The following is a 22,101-nucleotide window of genomic DNA, read 5'->3' on the forward strand; positions in this document are numbered from 1 at the left end:
TCTCAAGGAAAGCAGGCTTACTGATACTTGGTTACAATCAGGTCTGAGAACATGATGCTGTAGTTTCTGGGCAGACGGCACCGTGGCTGTCAAGGAAGGGTATCTGTAGTCCCAAGGCTGGTCAGGCAATAGATTGGTAGTTGTTTCCTTGGACAGTCCAAGGTCAAGGCAGAAAGTGAGCAAGTGTAGTCAAAAAACAGTTCTGAGGTCGAAGAGCAAACGTAGTTCAGTTAACAATCAAGTTTTGGATGAAATCCAAAGAGCAATCAAGGTACAAGGCAAACGTTGGCAATAAAAGAAGCTAAAATAATAGCACGGGTCAGGCAGAGAAGCAAACTTGGAGCCAAACAACAACAAACCCTATCACAAGCACAGGCAGATGAGGTCTAAATAAGGTGCCTCCTATTCTGAGGACCAATTCAAATAGTGGGCATGTGGCCCGTCTCCTTATCTGAAATCCAATTGGGGAAAGACCGCTCCAGGTGAGCTGGATGCCAGCAATGAGTAAGCGACATGCTTAAGTCGTGAAACGCGTCTGCCTTGGTGTTCTGCATCCACAGTGTGTTGTTCCAGTTGGCTATTTGTTTGATGTGGAATAAATTTTACTCCAATTTTTGATCTATACGGAGTGCGGTCATCTCTTTTTTGCCTTATGCCCGTCTCCTTATCCCACGGCTGAAGGGAGTAGCTAGGAGACTGAGGCTAACCCTAATTTGACAGGAGATGCTGAAAGGCTTCTCAAACACATGACTGTAAGCTCAACCAGGACACAGTTACTTCAATGTATCCCCAGGATGGACACAAGACCAACAAAAGGGGCAACAGAGAGGGGCCTGGACATCCAAGGCTGGCCATATATGGTTACACAACAATATTCAATAAAATAATTTGGTATATATTTTTTGGCTTTCTCTTACCTTATTATCACTATTCTCATAATTTACTATACCTTTATACAGTTCTGTAGGGATGGCCAAACTTCTCCCAGATTATGATTGGCTATATGTTGCCGTCAAAATGTGCAAGTCCCCACTCTGCTTCTTTTCCGATAGGACAGTGACCCGCTGCTGGTAGTTAGAAGCCTTTATCATGTTGTGACCAACTCCTTGCTATAGGCCTACCCATGACATCCTCGGCCATGAGCCTTTGTATTCATAATAAAAAGTATATTTTCTGCACTCTGACCAGCCAGACACACTCCAAGATCTTACCCTCACTTCCAGGTGTACTAGTACTTGCATCAGAGAACAATTAGCCTGGCCTAAAAGACCTTTTGCATCGCTCTCATAGTCCACTTCAACAACATTTCAAATGAGGGCAGCTACCGCTGGTTCTTCTGGGTGTTAAACTACCTCACACTGGCTTCAGGCCTGTGAAAGGCCCTTGGCAGTAGCTGACTATATCTGCATGGCTGTGGGGTGTTTGGCTCCCATGCCCCAACGCTTTCAGACTCCTCCCATCCTGGCATATACAGTATATTGACATTAGCTCCACCTGTTATGTCACTGTAGGAAAGTTTCATCTCAAAGGGGACCTAACACCCACTTACATGAGTCCCTGTAACTTTACTATTTTGGGACACAGCCACCTAGTGGCAGACTAGCTAGCTGCGCCTTCTTACACAAATGCATGGGCTCCTCTCTGTCACCTGTGCTTCTCTCTGAAATCCTTTCAGGTTTGCCCTGAATTGGGAGGGTTAGTGTGAAGGTTAGGTTTACAGGAAGGGTTAGTGTTGGGGCTGCAGGATGGTAGGATGCTAGGATGGCAATCTGAGGGGAGCCTTGAGATGGGACTAGTGACTTATATGTCTTTAAATGTGGCATAAATTCTTAATGTGGAAATATATACAGAGTATATACCACGCGCCAAGGATAAAATAGCAGATGATGTATAAAAGAATAAATAAGTCTAATAATTATATATATAATAGGAGAATATCCAAAACTAAAAGGAGCTGCTGTACAATAAAGGTATAGTATAAAGGAATGGTCTCTTTTTTTAAAAAAGGGGCCAAGCACAGCGCTTGCTGATCAATTACAAAGGATGTTGTAAATATTCCTAAAATGATTTAAACCAGATGCATAAAACTCTTGTAAATTCCACAATAAAAAACTAAAAAATTAAAGTGATTATGTGCTCATATTTTCCCTTAATACATAGGTGACTGTGACATCATTGATAAGAATTTCAACTCTATTATATCTATTTATATATAATTCCAAAAAACAGTCCAAAATTAAAATCAAATAGTGACTTATAGTGAAAAAAAAATGTCCTTAGTGTAAGTGATTCTTTGCAATAAAAAAAGTGCGAATGCTGTGGCTTGATTGACTATGGTGTCGATTCCTTCTCCCAGGTGAAAGTGAAAGAATTGGATCACTTACCAGATGCAGTGGGTCTCATATGTCGTATGACATTGAGACCTTTCAAGCTTTGGTGGCCTCCTGGGCCAAAGAGCTCCCCCTTTTTAACGATCCTATGGAGTGATGTAGCTTCCTCTGGGATCCAGGGTATAATCAGCCCAATGAGATGGGGAGAGGGAAGAAAGCTCCAGATAGCATAATATAGTTTATTACCCATACATCGGGTTTCTGGATACAACAATAAAGTAAAAGACACTCCCTGGTGGTTAGCGGTGCGGGCGCGCGTCCTCCTCGCGGAATCAGCGGTCTACTTCTGGCTTGCGTTCCACCCAAGGGTAGCGTGATGACGTAATGCGGTCCAAGCTGACATGTTTCGTCACATCCGGTGACGTCCTCAGAGCTCTAAAGAGTTTTATGCATCTGGTTTAAATCATTTTAGGAATATTTACAACATCCTTTGTAATTCATCCTGTACTTGGCCCCTTTTTTTAAAAAAGAGACCATTCCTTTATAAATTCTTAATCACTGTTTTTTGACATACCACGATTTTACTGGCTTGGCATCAAATATCGCCACTTAGCCTACTGAATGCCAGAGTCCTTCTACAGATGCAGTCCCTTACAGAATTAAATAAACCAGTAAGGCAGGGGTTCCCAACCTTTTTGAGACCAGAACCCTGTAAATTCTTCTAAAACTTTTAATGTCCCAGACAGTAAAGTTTAGAGTTTATACTCAAATAGTAAAAGTATGGGAATGCAAAACATGTATTGAAATGTTGGTAGGCTCTGGTTGGGGCAGGATATCACTATGGCGGGGAAGGGTAATGGGGGTTGTGAGGTGGATCTGCAGCTTACTTGGTGACCCTGAAAGGCAGCCTTTTTCAACCAGGGTTCGCAGGCACAACCAGGGTTCCCAGGCACTCTGGGGTACCTTGAGATTTCTTCAGGGGTGCCTTGGCAAATTGCCTGAAAATTGCCCAAAAATTGTATACAAGCCGGTTTTAGTTACACAGGTTTTCACTGTGCACCATTACAACCTTCTAGCTGTCGATGTTCTAATGACCAATGACATCATCAGTTGATAAGGAGGATGTCAGTCGCCTGCATAGCATCCTTGTTTGACCCTCCCCTGCTCCTCCCAATCAGCATTGGGGTGACATTAGCTTGAGTGATGGAGAAAAACTGAGGGAGAAGAGAAACACTGGAATACTAGTCAGTACCAGTTTACAAAAGTATATTTGCTTCGGAAGAATAAATCACCTTTAACGGGGGGTGTCCTACTTGGACTTGTGGATGTTGCTGCATTATGTAAAACTACGAGAATATCTTTTACATTTTAGAATGGGGTGCCTTGAGATAGTCCATAATTTTTAAAGGGTGCCTTGACTGAAAAAATGTTGAGAAACACTGCTGTAGGGTATGAGAATTCTGGAAAGGGCTGGGGAGCATTGGGGGGAGATTTGAGGACACTGCGGTACACTGTTGGAGGTTAGGGGTTCTATGAAGGACTGGAGGCCCTGCAGCAGGCTAAAGGGCACTGTGGGAGGTTAAGGGGGCACTCTCAGGTGTCCTGAAGGCACTATGGGTCACTATGGGATGTTGGGGGTTACTATGAGACCTGGAAAGCACTGTGGGAGGTTAAGAGGTCTGCAACCTGGAGCACCGGAAAGGGGAGGTGGCCTGGTCTTTAAGAACCACTGATCTAAGGTCCCTATCTCACATGCATACTTACACATACTATGGTCAATTTAGATGGGAGCCAATGTTCTGCAGAAACAAGCAGACTGAATATTTGTATATTTTAATTTCTTATCACAGAATTGAACGCAGTTTATATCAGTGGTTGCTCCACTAAGAATGTGTGCAAAGAAGGTATGGATTTTTTAAACAGACCGCAGGGTTTAGAAAACCATTTCTGCAAAAAAACGAACAGTAATCCCGATCAAGGAACAGGTGAGTAAAGTTCATCATTTTTTTTAAAATGAAAATGGAATTTGCATTAAGAGAAAGCTTACTGAGTTTTAGTTTATTTCAATTTAATGACTTTGAGCACAAGCCTGTGATATCCCTTTATTACCAGGCCATTTTTTTCAGTTTTCAGTGCTGGGATCATTTGACCGACAATTACTCCATCATGTCGTATTGTACCCAAATACATTTTAAATAATTTTTAGACAGAGCTGGATGGTATATAATAACCACTGTTGTTTTTAATTGATACATACTGTACAGTGTACATATACTGTACACACTATATACACACACCTATACCTCCCAACTTTAGAACTTGAGAATGAGGGACATTGCAGGGGTAAGTGACCCGTGAAGAGTGGGTGTGGTTAAATTTTGGGTGCGGCCAAACTGTTAACAGTGGCGGGAGGGTGGGCTTAGGGGGGCATGATTATACAAAACCCAGGCTTCCTTGTACTTATAAAATATGGTTTAATTGTTGAGCCACAAGCAAGAGACATACAGACACATATAAACCTTAACACAATCAGTAAAAAAAAAAAAATATATATATATGGGACTCTTCTATTACATATGGCGTTGTGCACTCTGAAATTAGAACTTTATTTGAGCCTATCTTAAAGACAAACTTTATTAACCACTTGACCTCCGGAAAATGTACCCCCCTTCATGACTTTAACGGATCAACCGACACCCCGACTGGGATGCTCCTAGTGCTTCCCGAGGGCTCCAAGAACTCCCCCAGACACCATAACCACCTCGGACCCCACAAACCGCTGCAGCTTGGTTGGGGTCTCGCAGCCTCCCACCCACCCTGGACCTACGACAAGGCTCCAGGTTCCAGTGGGTGAACCTCTCTTTCCCCAGAGAGTGAAGCGGGAAAAAGCTCTTACAAGAGCTTAGTGATTATCCAAGGGAGTATGAAGAACATTGCAATCCCTTGTAGCAGATTCCCCCAAACATGAGTCAAGACTTCATGAAGGGGTAAAAACAGACTGTTTATTGAACAGACACACACTCAATTTATACACACATGAGCACACATCCCCCTCCTCATCAAATTACTACACACAGGTCAGGGGTTGAATGATTGCATTATCATATGCAGATGAAATTGTATACAGAAACAGAATTAACCTAAACTAATTATCTGACCATCTGGACAGAGCAATGTGAGGTCATTATAATTTAACAATGGGACAGGCAGACTTTAACACAATACACATTCCATCTCAAAACACAAACAATAGGGGGAGCCTGTCTGACATTGAAGTACAATACACATTAGCATCACTTGTAAATACAGACCCTATTTGAAGCAATCCAAACCATCAGTCTTTCACTCGCAGTGACGGTTAACCACTTGCCGACTGCCTAACGACTAGGCAAAGCGACGTAGCTCCAGCTCGCTCACGGACCCCCTGCGCGTGTGAGCGGCGGACCCGATGTCCGCCGGGCACTCGCGATTATCCGTTACAGCGGGAGAAAGGCAGGCGGCTAATGTAAACAAAGCCGCCTGTCATTCTCCCCTGTGTAAGAATTGAGATCATACGGTTGTGCTATGTAGGACCGTTGATCTCTGTTCTTACACCTCAAGCCACTAGGGACACACTTAACCCCTCCTTCTCAAATAAAGTTAACTCCTTCCCTGCCAGTGTCATTTTTACAGTAACAGTGCATATGTATAGCACTGATTACTGTAGTAATGTCACTGGTAACCCCAAAAGTGTCAAAAATGTCAGTCAAGGGTCCGATCTGTCCGCCGCAATGTCCAAGTCTCGCAAAAAAAATCGCAGATCGCCGCCATTTCTCGTTAAAAAAAAAAAAATGACAAAAATCTTTCCCTTAGTTAGTAACAAGCAATAACTTTTGCGCAAACCAATCAAAATACGCTTTTTGCGATTTTTTTTTTTTTACCAAACATATGTAGCAGAAAACGAATTGGCCTAAAATGTTAAAAAATTTTGACTTTTACATTTTTTTTGGGGGGGGGGGGGAACGTCATATAAAAAAATGTAAAAAATATTGTTATTTTTGCAAAATTGACGCTCTTTTTTTGTTTATAGCGCATGATCAAAAAATCGCACAGGTGATGAAATACCACCAAAAGAAAGCTCTGTTTGTGGGAAAAAAAGGACGTCAAATTCGTTTAGGTACATCGTCGCACAACCGCGCAATTGTCCGTTAAAGTCACGCAGTGCCGAATCGCAAAATAGGCCCTGGTCAGGAAGGGGGTAAAATCTTCCGGGGCTTAAGTGGTTAATACCGTCACGATGACCAGGCCTTTTTTTGCGATACAGCAGTGCGTTACTTTAACTGACAATAGCGCGGCCATGTGGCACTGTACTCAGGAAAAATTTATGTCCTTTATTTTTCTGTGCAAAACCACTGCACAGAGCAGGTAAGTATAACATGCTTGTTAAACTTAAAAAAAAAACTGCCTTACCTGCTCTGTGCAGTGGATTTGCACAGGGTAGCCTGGATCCTCCTCTTCTTGGGTCCCTCTTGGCTGCTCCTGGCCCCTCCCTCCTGTAGAGTGCCCCCACAGTAAGCAGCTTGCTATGGGGACACCTGAGCTGAGCTGAAGCTCTGCGTGTCCTTTCAGACATGGAGCCATGGTTCAGCCCCGTCCACTGCCTCTACTGATTGGCTAACTGACTTTGACAGCAGCTGGAGTCAATGACGATGCTGCTTTGTCTCAGCCAATCAGGGGAGAGTCCCAGATGGCTGAGGTACTCGTTAACCTCACTGGATAGAGATGGGGCTCAGTTAAGTATAACTCATTTAAATATACCCTCAAATATGACAACATTTTACCCATCCAATGGAAGTATTCTTAAGCAGACTGATCTGCAGGCAAGGGCCCTTACCACTCCTAGTGTGAAAACCAGCACTGACTGTTATTTATAACATTCTCCACCAGCAGATCAGTCTACTTAGGAGTCCCTTTAACATTCTCCCATTTCACCCAGGCCTGATGAAGAGGGATTGTGTGGCCCCCGTACTGTGTTGCATGTCTTTGGCGTCTTTGGCTCTACTAACCAGAAAACCAGTTGAATAATAAAGACTTTGGACTCCTAAGTGTAGCACTGTCCCCGCATAGGACAGTGATGGGCTCCCCTAATTGCCAGCACACAGTTATCTTGAGAAATAGTCAATGAATCCCTCTTGCTCCTGATGGCTTGTCCCACAAATAAACAGTCTAGGGGTGTTGGTTTTTTGGTGTATATCTGTAATTGGGATAGGAGAAGGGAATAGTGGGATACCCCGGCTAAAATATTCACATTGGTTGAGGACTTCTATGTCAATTGTAAACAGCTAGGCTGTTTGATCCACACTGCCACAAGTGTATAAAGGGTTAAGTCTCTTGCTTTCTTTACTCTCTGACAAGACAACTTGGTGGATGATCACTTATCTTCAGGACACTCTCACTAGCATCCCCTTTCAACTGACACTGTCCCATAGCTATCCTAGGAGCAGGGGTGGTCCCCCTTAGGTCAGGTCCCTTGACACGAGCTTCTGTACTCACTGTACTGCAGAGACAGATCTTCCAGTATCTCCCCCTCTCCGACAGCTTCTCTGGACCTCTGGGTTCAGTTCCTCACTGCTACGCTCCAGGCCCTCAGGACGACCCCCTGAGGCCACATGACCCCTCTATAGAGGAGGAAGCAGCCTCCCCCCCTCCCTCCGGGAGTCTGCTATCCAGACAACAGACCTTGAGCACATGTGCTCCTGGCTTTTATACAGTATCCCAACATGCACCGAGGCACTTTCCCTCTGCCAATTTTCAGGACTGTATCAAAAACCCATGCACCCATTCGTCAAGTTTCCTTCCACTGTCCAACATGCCTCTCTATTGGACCAGTGTGAAACACTCTCTAGACTAGAATGAGTTTCATCCTGAGCACAATGAGCAGACCTCACTAACAGAGCCTGGTAGGCAGAGAACAATATAGATTTACCTGCAGCTCTTCTGGCAAGCAGACAGAGCTCAAACTAAACTTTCTCACTAGCACCTACCTAGGAGGGTGCTACATAAGGGTTTTTTATCTTCCTTTTACCTACAATGTATAGAAATTGATGCTTAACTGCTTCTCTTCCAGGTAATTTCATCTGGTGTATCATATGTCACGATTTCAATGTCAATAACTGTATAGATGATCAACACTTATGCTCCCCGAATGAGGATGTCTGTGTGTTCGAAAGAACAAGGAGTATATATGGTAATTTTGTATTATGTATACACATAATATGATGAATGTGTTTCGGGAACAAGAACTTGTAATTATTAAATGCAGAAAGATACCCATTGATCTACCAGAAATCCAGTGAGCTTGTAACTTTGTTTTTTAGCTGAAAACATAGTGAAGAATATGGCAACACTGTTGACATCCCAAGAGGTAAAATTGTATTTAGATAACACAGATCAACAACATGTCATCCAGCTGTCAGGGTTCTAGTCATACCCGCCAGACGGCTAGGCGTGGCCACCCCACTGGTGCCATTCAGAGGTATTGAACCTGTGTCCTTCTGGCTTCCCAGTCTGCAAACTAGCCTCTGAGCCACTTCAGGACTTTGGAGAACTCCTGTTTATTCCTGTATTGCCTGCAGCACTAGGGGGCTGGATTTCACCAGAGGCTCAGACCTGTCAGTAACTCTCCAGCTGTATTTGATACCTAATTAACAAGGTATAAGACACTGCCCCTCCCTAAGGGCAGTGTCAGTTCATTGACTCTGGTTTCCTGGTTTGGTTCCTGTTGTTTGAGTTCCTGAATTCCTGTTTGTTTCCGGCATCTGACCTCTGGCTTCACCTGACGGTTCTCCTGCTCTAGTCCTTGCCTGTATTTGGACCTGGTTATCCTGCACAGCCCCCGTGCACAAACTCACAGGCCAGGTGGCTTCTTACCTGGTCACCCTGGTCTGTGTTTGTTTGCAAGGGTGAGCATAAATCTCTGCCTGAATGACTCCCAACAAAGGTAAGCCCTGACAGAATGAACTGACCAAACATGGAGTCAGCAGAGATGTGCAAGATGCTAACCCTGCAAGTGTCCAGCCTGGCCCAGACTGTTTCAGAGCTGCAGCGTGAAATTCTGTTACTTAAAGGCACAGTACGCCCAGTCTCGGAACCTGCATATTCAGAGCCGTTTGTTGTCATGCCTGAGAGATTCAATGGTAGTCGTGCTTCTTTCCAGTGCTTTAAGGTGGACTGCGAAATTTTATTTGCCTTAAAGCCTCGGACATATGCCAGTGACTTTATCAAGGTCCGCGCGGCTATCAATCTGCTGTCTGGATGGATCAAGACATGGGCACACCAGATGTTGCTTGCTCAGAATCCTGTCCTTGACAGCTGGGTGTCCTTCTTGACTGCATTGGACTTGCAGTGTAAGACCTCTAGAAAACCGTCTACTCCAAGGTCAGGTTTCAGAGAATCCAAGATACCCAGAGACAGGGAAAACCAACACCACACGTCAATGTTGCCATCTTGTGAACCTGTTCATAGAGAAACTCCAGAGGTTTCCCATGTTCCTGCCGACTCTGAAGAACCCATGGAGATAGGTCTCATAAAGATAAAGACCAAATTGACACCTGATGAAAGAGACCGGAGGAGAGGCCGTGGTCTCTGCTTTTACTGTGGAGAAAGAGGGCACTTTATCTCTCTGTGCCCTACGCGCCCTCCTAGACCTCGGGCTCTCCATTTGGGTGCTGTTCAGTTATACCCAGTCAGCAATACACCTCTGTCTGTGAATTGCCAACATTGTTGTCACACAAGTTCATGTTCGTCTATGGCCAAAGGTACTCAGACCACTGTGATTGAAACCACCAATGTCCTTCAGGTACCTGATAACGTGACCTCTGTGACACTTCTGTCTAAAGCCACAGAAGAGGCAACGCTGTCTCCTAAAGATGCAGTTCTTATTAGTACCAACACTACTTCAAGCCTGCTCGAAGAAGATATACCACCAGACTGTACCTATGCTTCTGATGGTACTGTAGTCTGCAAAAAAGACTTGTGTTTATTTGAGGAGGCATTGCGTGCCAGACGCTCCACTCCTGCTGAGGAAAATGTTCACGCCCGGCGGGCGTCCCTAAAGGGGGGGTACTGTCAGGGTTCTAGTCATACCCGCCAGACGGCTAGGCGTGGCCACCCCACTGGTGCCATTCAGAGGTATTGAACCTGTGTCCTTCTGGCTTCCCAGTCTGCAAACTAGCCTCTGAGCCACTTCAGGACTTTGGAGAACTCCTGTTTATTCCTGTATTGCCTGCAGCACTAGGGGGCTGGATTTCACCAGAGGCTCAGACCTGTCAGTAACTCTCCAGCTGTATTTGATACCTAATTAACAAGGTATAAGACACTGCCCCTCCCTAAGGGCAGTGTCAGTTCATTGACTCTGGTTTCCTGGTTTGGTTCCTGTTGTTTGAGTTCCTGAATTCCTGTTTGTTTCCGGCATCTGACCTCTGGCTTCACCTGACGGTTCTCCTGCTCTAGTCCTTGCCTGTATTTGGACCTGGTTATCCTGCACAGCCCCCGTGCACAAACTCACAGGCCAGGTGGCTTCTTACCTGGTCACCCTGGTCTGTGTTTGTTTGCAAGGGTGAGCATAAATCTCTGCCTGAATGACTCCCAACAAAGGTAAGCCCTGACACCAGCCGTCCAGACGCATTTATCTCCAAATGGCTTACGCATCGAAACTAGACATGAGTAAGCCCAATTGGGCGAAACGCGTTGGATCAGGTGGATAACAGGTGGAATGTCATGTTGTGGATCTGTGTTACCTGAATAAAGTTTTTAAGTACTGTGATTTTTATATGCATGTTAAAAACAGCATTTCTTTTTGCTATTACTTGCTTGAAAATTTATTAAATCGCCCAAACATTATATATTTTATAAAAGCAAAGGTCCTGGAGAATAAAATGTTGGCTGTTGCAATTTTTTATGGCATACAATATTTGTTCAGCCGTTTATCAAATGCAAATTTTCAGGAAAAAATATACTGTAGAAATTTTCGGGACACAATATAACACCCATTATTTTGGTAAAAGATTAAGTTTGGCTAATCCAGCCACTCAGCCGCATTTCCCTCCAAAGGATTTACTCTTTGAGACTAGCCATAAGTAAGCCCATTTGGGCGAAACGTGTTGGAGCAGGTGGATAACAGGTGGAATGTCATGTTCTGGATCTGTATTACCTGAAAAAAGTTTTTAAGTACTATGACGTCATTGGTTTGTGGCCCTTTTCCTCCAAAGTTTCCACTCCTCTTCAACCGCTTGCTGCCAAGGCCAGTTCTGCCATTTTGTATATGCATGTTAAAAACAGCATTTCTTTTGTTATTACTCACTTGAAAATTACTTGAAATGCCCAAAAATTATATATTTTTTTAAAAGCAGAGGTCCTGGAGAGTAAAATGGTGGCTGTTGCAATTTTTTATGTAACACAATATTTGTGCAGCCGTTTATCAAATGCAAATTTTCTGGAAAAAATCTACTATAGGAATTTTAGTGCACAAAGACACAACATAACACCCAGTATTTTGGTAAAAGATAAGGTTTCACTAATCCAGCCACTCAAAAACATTTCCCTCCAAAGGACGTACTCATCGAGACTAGCCATGAGTAAGCCCATTTGGGTGAAACGTGTTGGACTAGGTGGATAACAGGTGGAGAGTAATGTTGTGGATCTGTGTTACTTGAGTAAAGTTTTTAACCACTTAAGCCCCGGAGGATTTGGCTGCTAAACGACCAGAGGGCATTTTGCGATTCGGCACTGCGTGACTTTAACGGACAATTGCGCGGTCGTGCGACGCTGTACCGAAACGAATTTGGCGTCCTTTTTTTCCCACAAACAGAGCTTTCTTTTGGTGGTATTTGATCACCTGTGCGATTTTTTGATCACGCGCTATAAACAAAAAAAGAGCGTAAATTTTGCAAAAATAGCAATATTTTTCCCTTTTTTTTATATGAAATTCCCCCAAAAAAAAATGTAAAAATCAAAATTTTTTAATATTTTCGGCCAATTTGTTTTATGCTACCTATGTTTGGTAAAAAAAATCGCAAAAAGCGTATTTTGATTGGTTTGCGCAAAAGTTATTGCGTTTACTAACAAAGGGAAAGATTTTTGTCATTTTTGTTGTTTTTTTTTTTAACGCGTAATGGCGGCGATCTGCGATTTTTTTTGCGGTACTGCGACATTGCGGCGGACAGATCGGACCCTTGACTGACATTTTTGACACTTTTGGGGTTACCAGTGACATTTCTACAGTAATCAGTGCTATACATATGCACTGTTACTGTAAAAATGCACTGGTAGTGAAGGGGTTAACTTTATTTGAGAGGGAGGGGCTGTGTGTGTCCCTAGGGGCGTGATTCTAACTGTGATTGGCTGTGGCTTCAACTGTATGCAGAGTGATCAATGGATCTACATAGTAGATCCATGTGATCAGCTCTCATACAGAGAGGAGAATGACAGGCAGCTTGTTTACACAAGCTGCCTGACTATCTCCCTCTCCCCCGCCGATCGCAGAGTGGCCGGCGGCGATCGGGTCCGCCGGTCACGCGCGCGGGGGGGTCCGTGACCACGCGGGAGCGGGAGCGCGCCTCCGGCGGCGCGCGCTCGCTCCCTAAACCCTCACAGGCGAGCGACGTAGACCTACGTCACTTTGCCTGTGAGGGGCTGACCGCCCACGTAGATAGTCGTGCGGCGGTCGGCAAGTGGTTAAGTACTGTGACATTATTGGTTTGTGGCCGATTATCAAATGTAAATTTTCAGGAAAAAATCTGCTATAGGAATTTTAGTGCACAAAGACACAACATAACACCCAGTATTTTGGTAAAAGATGACGTTTCGCTAATCCGGAAAGAGTATGATCTGAGGTATGCGCTGTGGCTGACCTCCATCCCTAATAAATATGCAAAGAGAAAGGAACAGTGGTCGCTGCACTTTGAGTAAGGTCAGACAGTCACCATAAAAAATATCAAAAGAATATGAAATCACATAAAAAAAAGATACTTTATTAAATATAACATGATTGGCACAATAATCAGAATACAGATAGAGATAATAAATAAGGATATATACAGATGAAGAACAAGACATATAATAAATAGATTCATACAAATACATTTCATAGTAATACATACATACATAATTAATAAATATTATATATCATAAACATGAGGTCGGTCTCCAAACAGGGTATATCTTCTATTCAAAGGCTCTACGCGTTTCGTGGCTCAAGGACCACTCATCAGGAGCTATTTAAAATCTATATCTGTAAATAAAGGCCAATATCAGAGTAAAAAATACTCATAAAAACAAAATATGAAAAAAATGTAAACAATTTTCTCAAAGTATATGTGAATATAAATAAATAGCAGTTACTCACAAATGGTGAGGAATGATCCAATGACTATGGGAGAACAAAAGACCAACCCCCAAAGCAACTGTCTAACCCGGGGCTGAGGCGGGTGTAAGCCGAAGTCACCACAAAAAAAGGAGGGGGAGGGAGAGGTGGAAAGGTGTTCGCCCCAAGAAGGGGGCAATGTTGGACACCACAGGAATATCCAGAAATGTGTGAGCACACATAGTGACCATCAAAGTCTGGAAAGGAATGATTTTATAACAAATATAATAAAAAGCAATCTGGCGAAAAGATATATAATGTTGTGTGCTCATAATGTAGAAGAGAGAGGTTTCGCTAATCAAGCCACTCCAAAACATTTCCCTCCAAAGGACGTACTCATCGAGACTAGCCATGAGTAAGCCCATTTGGGCGAAACGTGTTGGACCAGGGGGATAACAAGTGGAATGTCATGTTGTAGATCTGTGTTACCTGAGTAAAGTTTTTGGGTACTGTGACATTATTGGTTTGTGGCCCTTGTTACCAAGGCCAGTTCTGACATTTTTCCTATGCATGTTAAAAACAGCATTTCTTTTGCTATTACATACTTGAAAATTACTTAAAACGCCCAAAACATTATATATTTTCTGAAAGCAGAGGTCCTGGAGAGTAAAATGGTGGCTGCTGCAATTCTTTTATTTCACACAAAATCAGTGCAGCCCTTTATCAAATGCAAATTTCCAGGAAAAAATATACTAAAGGAATTTTAGTGCACAATATAACACCCAGTATTTGGTAACACATAAAAGATGAAGTTTTGCAAAATGAATAGGCACCAAACGAATAGGCACCAAACATGTCAAGGTTTAAAATTTTGCACAACCATGAAATGGCGACAAACAACGGTACCCAAACATCTCCCTAGGCATCCTTTTTAAAAAAAAAGCCTTTTTAGGTTACCAGTTAGGAGTTAAATGTGGTGCTAGAATTAATTCCCCCACCCTGATGTTCGAGGCAATACCTCATATGTGTGGTGCAATCACTGTTGTGCATGCATGTTGGCATTTGCGTTTGAGCATGGAGGGACAGGGGTGCTTTATTTTTTAAATTATATTATTTATTTGACTTAAATTTTTTTTTACACTGTTTCTTTCATTTTTTTTTTTTTTAAATTAAACTTTATTGCTACCACAACGGATGAACAACATCCCTTATGATAGCTGGGGCAGTGACAGGAACTCTTTATTAATAGATTAGGAGTCTATAAGACCCAAAGCATCTGATCAAACTGATATCAGATTGATCAGATGCTTGCTTGGCTAGTATAGTGTCTAAGGTGCCAAAGCCCATAATAAATTGAAAGCATACAATTCACTGGCTTTTCTTGGGACAAATAAACATGAGGGCTATCCAGGAAGGAAGCGCAGATATTATTCTACAGTGGTCTTCTGTTTCAGATGGGAGGGATGAAGTTGAGATAACCAGGCGATGTGGCAAATCCCATGAATGCAACCGTGCCGGAAGCATCCGCAGCTTAACCAAGACCATCCTGATAAACACTACCTGCTGTGACGAGAATGTATGCTTGCCACCCTTGCCAAGTTGTACGTATCCTTTATACATCCTGACCTACGTCACATAAAGACAATTGACTTTAGGAATTTATATTCGTATGCTTTTGTTTGCTCTGAAATTCATAAAATTCATGGTGGATCATTAGATGCACTAAAAAAGAGGCTCCAAGGATCACTTGGTCTCAGTTCACCCCAGGTACAAAAATACATCCTGCCCTCCAATGCTGGGACTACCGAAGATCTTTCTGGTTGTAGAAAAGATTAAATGTTTCACCACTGTAATTACAAAGTAAGGTAAATATGGCGGTGGGAAAACAGACCAATAGAAAAATTTATCTTTATTAAAGTTAAAAATCATAAAACATTCTGTGATCTGACTGAAAAGGGGGGTCAAAATTTTGGAAGCTCCAAAAGAAGGAAGGCAGGGGACAAAAGACTTGTGACCAGTATTGCCCATGGTCCTCCAGCAGCTGATCTTTCCCCATTATTGACTTTCCATGACTTGTTCTGCATTGTGTCTCTGTGTGGAGGCTGCCATATTTGTAGAGACAGGCAGGGCCGGGACAAGGGGTGGGCAGGAGGGACGGTTGCCCTGGGCGCAATGGTTTATTGCAGGGATGGGGGGGGGGGCGCCTTGACCCCAACCCTAAGGGAAGGGGGGCGCAGTTTGGCATCCTTGCCCTGGGCGCTGGATGACCTTCTCCCGGCACTGGATGTTGCAAAGTGCGATCACTGGGTGCAGCGGAGTCCATTTAGATCAGACATTGTGGAGTAAACAGGAACTGGCTTCTTTATTAGAACATAACACAGGAATCAAACATGTCACCTCACTGTAATAAGAACACAGACAGAAAGAGATAACCAACAAGTACAGTGCAGTGTACAGGAAATGACAACACATCATAGAGAATGCATAGCATATCACTAAGCATTAGCGACATCTAGTGTCCTATTTGTGAACTGCAGTTAATCTGTAATAGGCTAAGCTTTAAAGTTGTTGTATCTCTAACACTGGAGACAGGACTTTACTTTCTCATGTCACGGCCTCAAGCAAGAAGATCAATGAGCAGTACAGTAGTGATATCACCAAATCTCACTCCAAATTTCTTGAGACTTAAGCCTCGTACACACGATCATATTATCGAACGATCTGTCGTCCGTTTTTTGTGGCATACTAGTCTGATGTGGAAAGTGAAGAGGTTATTTTTATACAAATTTTCCTGTACGACAGAATTCTACTTCAGAAGTGATGTCATGTGTTGGATTGCTTTGTATGTGTTCTTTCATCTCTGAGCATGCCTAGTCTTGCTCTTAAGATTTTTTTCCATCTAAATCTGTACTAATGAGACGAAAATCGGACGTTGTATTACGGACGACAAACATTTTATAGCCTGCACATCAGGATTTTGTCGGCTGAAAAGTCGGAGTTGGCTGTCGAAAGCACCATACTAACAATCCGAAAATCGGCAGATCGGTCGGCGGACGAATTTTCCCTACAGATTTTCTTATCGTGTGTACGGGCCTTAACTGTCAAAGGCATCAGTACCTTAGATCTCACACTACCTAGGCACACTCACACACCAGGAAGTGCACTGATATTTCTCAGGGGGAATTCTAGATAAAAGGTATCTTTTTCAGGATACTTAGGCACAATTTACATTTTAGGTCTTCCCTGCAACACGTGCAACCACCCTCAATGTTGTCTCTTCTTCACCACTTTTGCCACAGCTCTCAATTTTCCATGATTAGTAATGATGAATTACAAAGAGATCACTTCTCATCTTGATGAGTGATGATAATTCCTCATGTGTAGGCATGATATCCACGTAGAAGGTAAGTACTGCATCAAAAAACATATCAGCAATATTAATAGTCCTGCCTCAAACATGGGTGACGTTATGCCGAATTCTAGGATGTCTCCACTGTTTCCTGCCCAACCCCCCTTGAAGCACTTTCCCAGGGCCTTTAGTACAGTCATGTTACGTGCTCTTTTCCTGTAGGGCCAGTTTACTGTCCTTCAGGCTTTAGGGGGGCAGATTGTGGTTGATGGGGGTAGAAAATGTCCCGGGCCCAGCATATGTGGGAGTAAACAATGCCTCAGGTGTGGTGTTCAGTTGCATAGTACCTGTGGTCAGTAGGAGGAGGAATAGTGCCCCATCATTGGAGTCAGTGGGAGGAACAGTACCCTATCATTGTGGTCAGTGGAAGCAATAGTGCTCCATCATTGGCATCAGTGGGAGGAATAATGCCACGTCATTAGTATTACCAGGAGGTATAGTGCGCCATCATTGCTATCAGTGAGAGGAATAGTGCCCCATCATTGCTATCAGTGGGAGGATTAGTGCCCCATCATTGGTGTCAGTAGATGGAATAGTGCCCCATCATTGCTATCAGTAGGAGGAATAGTGCCCCATCATTGCTATCAGTGGGGGGAATAGTGCCCCATCATTGCTATCAGTGGGAGAAATAGTGCCCCATCATTGGTGTCAGTAGATGGAATAGTGCCCCATCATTGATATTAGTGGGAGGAATCATTGATGTCAGTTTGGGGAATTATGCTGCACTGCTGGTGACAGTGTTAGGATTAGTGCCTTAAATCATTGGGAGGAATAGTGCCTCAAGGGCTGGATAAAAGATAGCAAAGAGCCGCAGTTTGGGGACCACTGCTGTAGAGAGTGGCATGTTAAAACAGCTAACATATGTATTTCATCTGTGTTTATAGTTGTTTGCGTTCAGCTTTAATACCCAACTGCATGTGCAGTGCAATGGTTAATTGCTCATTTAGTTAAACATTTACTTATCCACTTTACTTATCTGTGCTGCTAGACCACTCACCAAAGCTTCTCCTTCCCCATGCTCCAAATTTCTAAGACCTTGATGTCATCAGGATGTCCTCAAAGCAGGGTCCACTGAACGTGATGACGTCAAGGGGGTTTCCACCTTCAGAATGTGGGGGAGAGCTATCTGTTTAAAGCGGAGTTCCGGGCACAGAAGTCATTTTTCAACAAACATACCCCCGGGACAGTCAGGGCTAGTACATTCCACAATGGCTAGCCTCTGATCTGTCCCGGTTCACATTTACCTTTTAGAAGAAATACTCACTTATAAAATTTCTTCCACAGCGTTTCCATCTCTCTTGTGGGCAGCTGAAGCCGGCGCGGTCCTCTTCGGCGTCTTCTTCCGCGTCTTCTTCTCCCAGAATGCGCCTGCACCGGCCCCTCTCGTCACTTCCAGTGCGGCGTTGCCCGGAAGTGACGAGCGGGGCCGGTGCCGTCGCATTGATTCCTGGGAGCGATGACGTTCAGCTCCCAGGAATCAGTGCAAGCCCGGAAGAGACGACTGAGCCTCGGCACAGAGGGAGGAAGTGAAGACTAGGTGAGTATCTTCGATCTTCAATTACAAGGTGAGTAAATAAAAAAAAAAAACCTAACTATCCAATTCCTTTTCAGGTGTAGGTGTAGAAGCGGACGGGCACAAAAAAAAATATCGATTTTGTGCCCGGAACTCCGCTTTAAGTCGTAGGGGAGGGATGTCATCAAGAAGATTAGGATGAGTGATGTCATCAAGATATCATCAATGCAGGGTTCACTGGATATGTTTTAAGTCAAAGGAGGTTCCACCACCAGAACGTGGGAGAGAGCCATCTGCTGAGGTAGTGGAGGACAAGGTAAGGTCCTCTCCTCCTTTCTTCCAGACTAAACAAGCAGTTAACACTTGTAGTGCAGGTACAGATTTCAGACTTTATTTCAGGCTGGAGATGGCCCTTGTTTTAATACATTTTTTATTGTATTGACTGTCCCTTCTCTTGTCCTTAGTGCCTTCTATCGACGATGATACCAATGGGGTGATCTGTCCGGCTTGCTTTGTCCCCAACTCTGATCGATGTCTTGGCCGCAGTGATTTAAAATGCACTGGGAATGAAAAACGCTGCTTGCACTATATGAAGACCGAAAAGCAAGGTATGTGAAAAAATAATGATGATTGCACAGTTACGTAGAATCTATAAATCTATATATAATATTTTTTTCAGTAACTGCACATTTTATATGAGATTATTGTAACATTTCTATTGTAGCGCTCACCCTCAAAAGGGCCCAGTGATTTGCCACGGGTTCCTTTTCCCAGAATAGTGCAACTGCAGCCAGGCACACAACAGTCACTCTTTATGGCTCACATAATAGTCCAGGGGTTGCCTTCTTTAAATATACAGGGCATCTGGAAAGTATTCACAGCGCTTCACTTTTTTCCACATTTTCTTATGTTACAGCCTTACTCCAAAATGGATTAAATTCATTATTTTCCTCAAAATTCTACAAACAAAACCCCATAATGACAACGTGAAAGAAGTTTGTTTGAAATATTTGCAAATTATTTAAAAAAAAAAAAAAAAAAATCACATGTTCATAAGTTTTATAGCCTTTGCCACGACTGGACTGACTTGAGTTCAGGTGCATCATGTTTCCACTGATCATCCTTGAGATGTTTCTACAACTTGATCTGGGCCCCCAGATCCCTTCCCCTATGTGAATAAGTATTGGGTACATAGTACCCCTACCTATTGACCAAAAAAGTGTCAAAAAGTAATAAACACAAGAGACAAATTTTTGACAATTCCTTTTTAAAAAATAAAAAAATAGTGTCCCTCGATGTAAATCCTTCATTAATTATGCTGCCGCTGACCCGAAAAAAAAAAAAACACGATCCCACCTCCTAGGAGGCCTCCCGCCAAATGTCTACCCTGCATTTTGACATTTCTTATATTGAAAAGGGACGGCCCACCTTGCCACATCACCCGGTGGCATCACCTCCTTCTGACATCACAGACTAGTGCATGCTGGGCATGTGACATCAGAAGGGGGTGGTGTCAATGGGTAACGTAACCAGGTGTAATTGTTTGACACTTTTCTGGTAAATGGGTAGGGGTAATATGTACCTGATACTCATTCACATAAGGGGGCTTCCAGATTCCTATAAGCCCCCAGTCCCGCAGACCCCCACAACCACCGGACACAGTTGTGTGGATGAGGCCCTTTTCCCCATCAACATGGGGACAAGGTGCTTTAGGGTGGGGTGGTAGAGCCCCCCTGCTCCAAAGCATCCACCCCCCATGTTAAGGGCATGTGGCCTGGTATTGTTGGGGGGCGCTCAGTCATCCCCTGCTTTCCTGACCTAGCAGGCTGCATGCCCATATAAGGGAATTTAGGGGGTGACCCCAAGCCGTTTTTTTCTTTTTTTTATTAGGAGCAGGGTTCCCATCCAAATCCAAACCGGATTCAAAAGGCCTGGTATAGACTGGGAGGGGGGCTACGCTGTTTTGTTCCTTATTTTTTTAACAGTTTCATTTTTCGTTCAGCTGTCAGCGGGGAAACCCATTGACAACTGATGAGTCATTGGTTGTGAAAGATGCTGCGGCCGCCTTCTCAGCCCCGCTCCTTAACAACCAACTTACACTGCACCCTGACACCCTGATTGGGCAAAGCTTTGCCCAATTAGGGCGCAGAATGCCCCGTGCAGCTCTCAATGCATTGCAGGGTGTTCGTCGGGGTGAACACCCTGCAAAAACAGGCAAATGTTCGGCCCGAACTCATGCTCACGCCGAACTGTTCACCAACCCTAGTTAACACACCTGTTTGGGTGCCTACATACAAAAAAGGTTGCTTCCGCTGCACATTACATATCATCTTGCATGCCAGAGTGAGAGCCATAATTCTAGGGCCAATATTAATTGATATCTCCAAACTGATGACCTGTAGGGGTTTTAAAGCATTACTTATGGAAAATTTAGGGTACCAAAGCTCATCATCATTTTACGGATGCACCCAATTTTGAAGCTTGTCATGTTTGGTATTTAATTACTCAACGCAACCTCATCTTTTGTTTCTTTACCAAAAAATTGGGAAATATATTGAGCTGGTGTACCTGAAAATAGACTTTAGTGCATTTTTACTGAAAATTTGCGCTAGATAAACTGTTGCAATAATATGGTGTCACAGAAAAACAGGGACTACAACTATTTTATTCTGCTGGGTGTCTGCTTTCAGAAAATAATGAATATTTTGGGGGGGGGGGGTTTAACTAATCTTCAGGCCTAAAATGTTTTTTTTTTTTTTTTTAAATGTGTACAAAGAACGAAAAAAAACAAACCTCTGGCAAGGAAAGGAGTAATGGAGAGTGCAAGACCTGACCTATACATCCCTTCATCTGCTTTCTTCTCTCTACAGATATGTACACTGTGACGGAAAGCTTACATGGCTGTACCACTGATGATATCTGCGAGGCCGGATCCAGCCTGGTGCTTCCAAATGGACATTATTACAAGACCATCAAGACTGATATCTACTGTAATAGTGCAATCACACTTCGCAGTGAGAGTTACACCTCCCTAATGCTTATTGTAACTGCCCTAATTGTCTTCAAAGTTGACATATAGTTATTAACTCCCATAAGATATAAAATGTGTCCATATAATCTAGTTATATATGCATTTAAATACCAAGTCCAGGAAGCTATAAAAGAAACAAATCAAATCAGCTCTGTTATCATTATTGAATCCTTAAATGTATTTTAATTAATGCAAGGAGTGTAAGCAGGGCCCTCTTTACCACAGGGCAAAAGGGGCAGCTGCCCCTGGCCCAGTCATTGTTGAGGGGCCCAAAGCAGCTGCCTCTTGAGCCTGCACTTCCTGCAAATAGTTGATAAGTGCATTTGGGAGGGCCCAAGAAAATGTTTGCCCAGGGTCCAGTCAATATTAAAGATGGCCCTGAGTGTAAGTACTGGAATTTGACCTAGTATCCGCCTCCTTTAAACTCTGTACATCAGAACTCAGGCTGGGAGAGGGAAAAGCAGCACAAGGAGCCAG

The 22,101-nt window shown here is 43.4% G+C and overlaps 1 protein-coding gene across 1 annotated transcript in view; it reads left to right on the forward strand.

Moving 5' to 3' along the window:
* LOC309568963 (uncharacterized protein) overlaps positions 1 to 21,672 on the forward strand; it is a gene marked incomplete at its 3' end in the record, with an annotated part of 47,699 nt that extends 26,027 nt beyond the window's left edge. Inside the window, exons 4-8 of the mRNA XM_082274727.1 lie at positions 4,181 to 4,315; positions 8,437 to 8,556; positions 15,126 to 15,272; positions 19,058 to 19,201; positions 21,464 to 21,672. Of these exons, the coding sequence (XP_082130853.1) occupies positions 4,181 to 4,315; positions 8,437 to 8,556; positions 15,126 to 15,272; positions 19,058 to 19,201; positions 21,464 to 21,672 (755 nt within the window). The remainder of the gene's footprint in view (positions 1 to 4,180; positions 4,316 to 8,436; positions 8,557 to 15,125; positions 15,273 to 19,057; positions 19,202 to 21,463) is intronic.
* Between the last annotated feature and the right edge of the window lie 429 nt (positions 21,673 to 22,101).

Source organism: Pelophylax lessonae (genome assembly GCF_965119305.1).
Source record: "Pelophylax lessonae genome assembly, chromosome: 12".
In the NCBI taxonomy this organism is placed as follows: domain Eukaryota; kingdom Metazoa; phylum Chordata; class Amphibia; order Anura; family Ranidae; genus Pelophylax; species Pelophylax lessonae.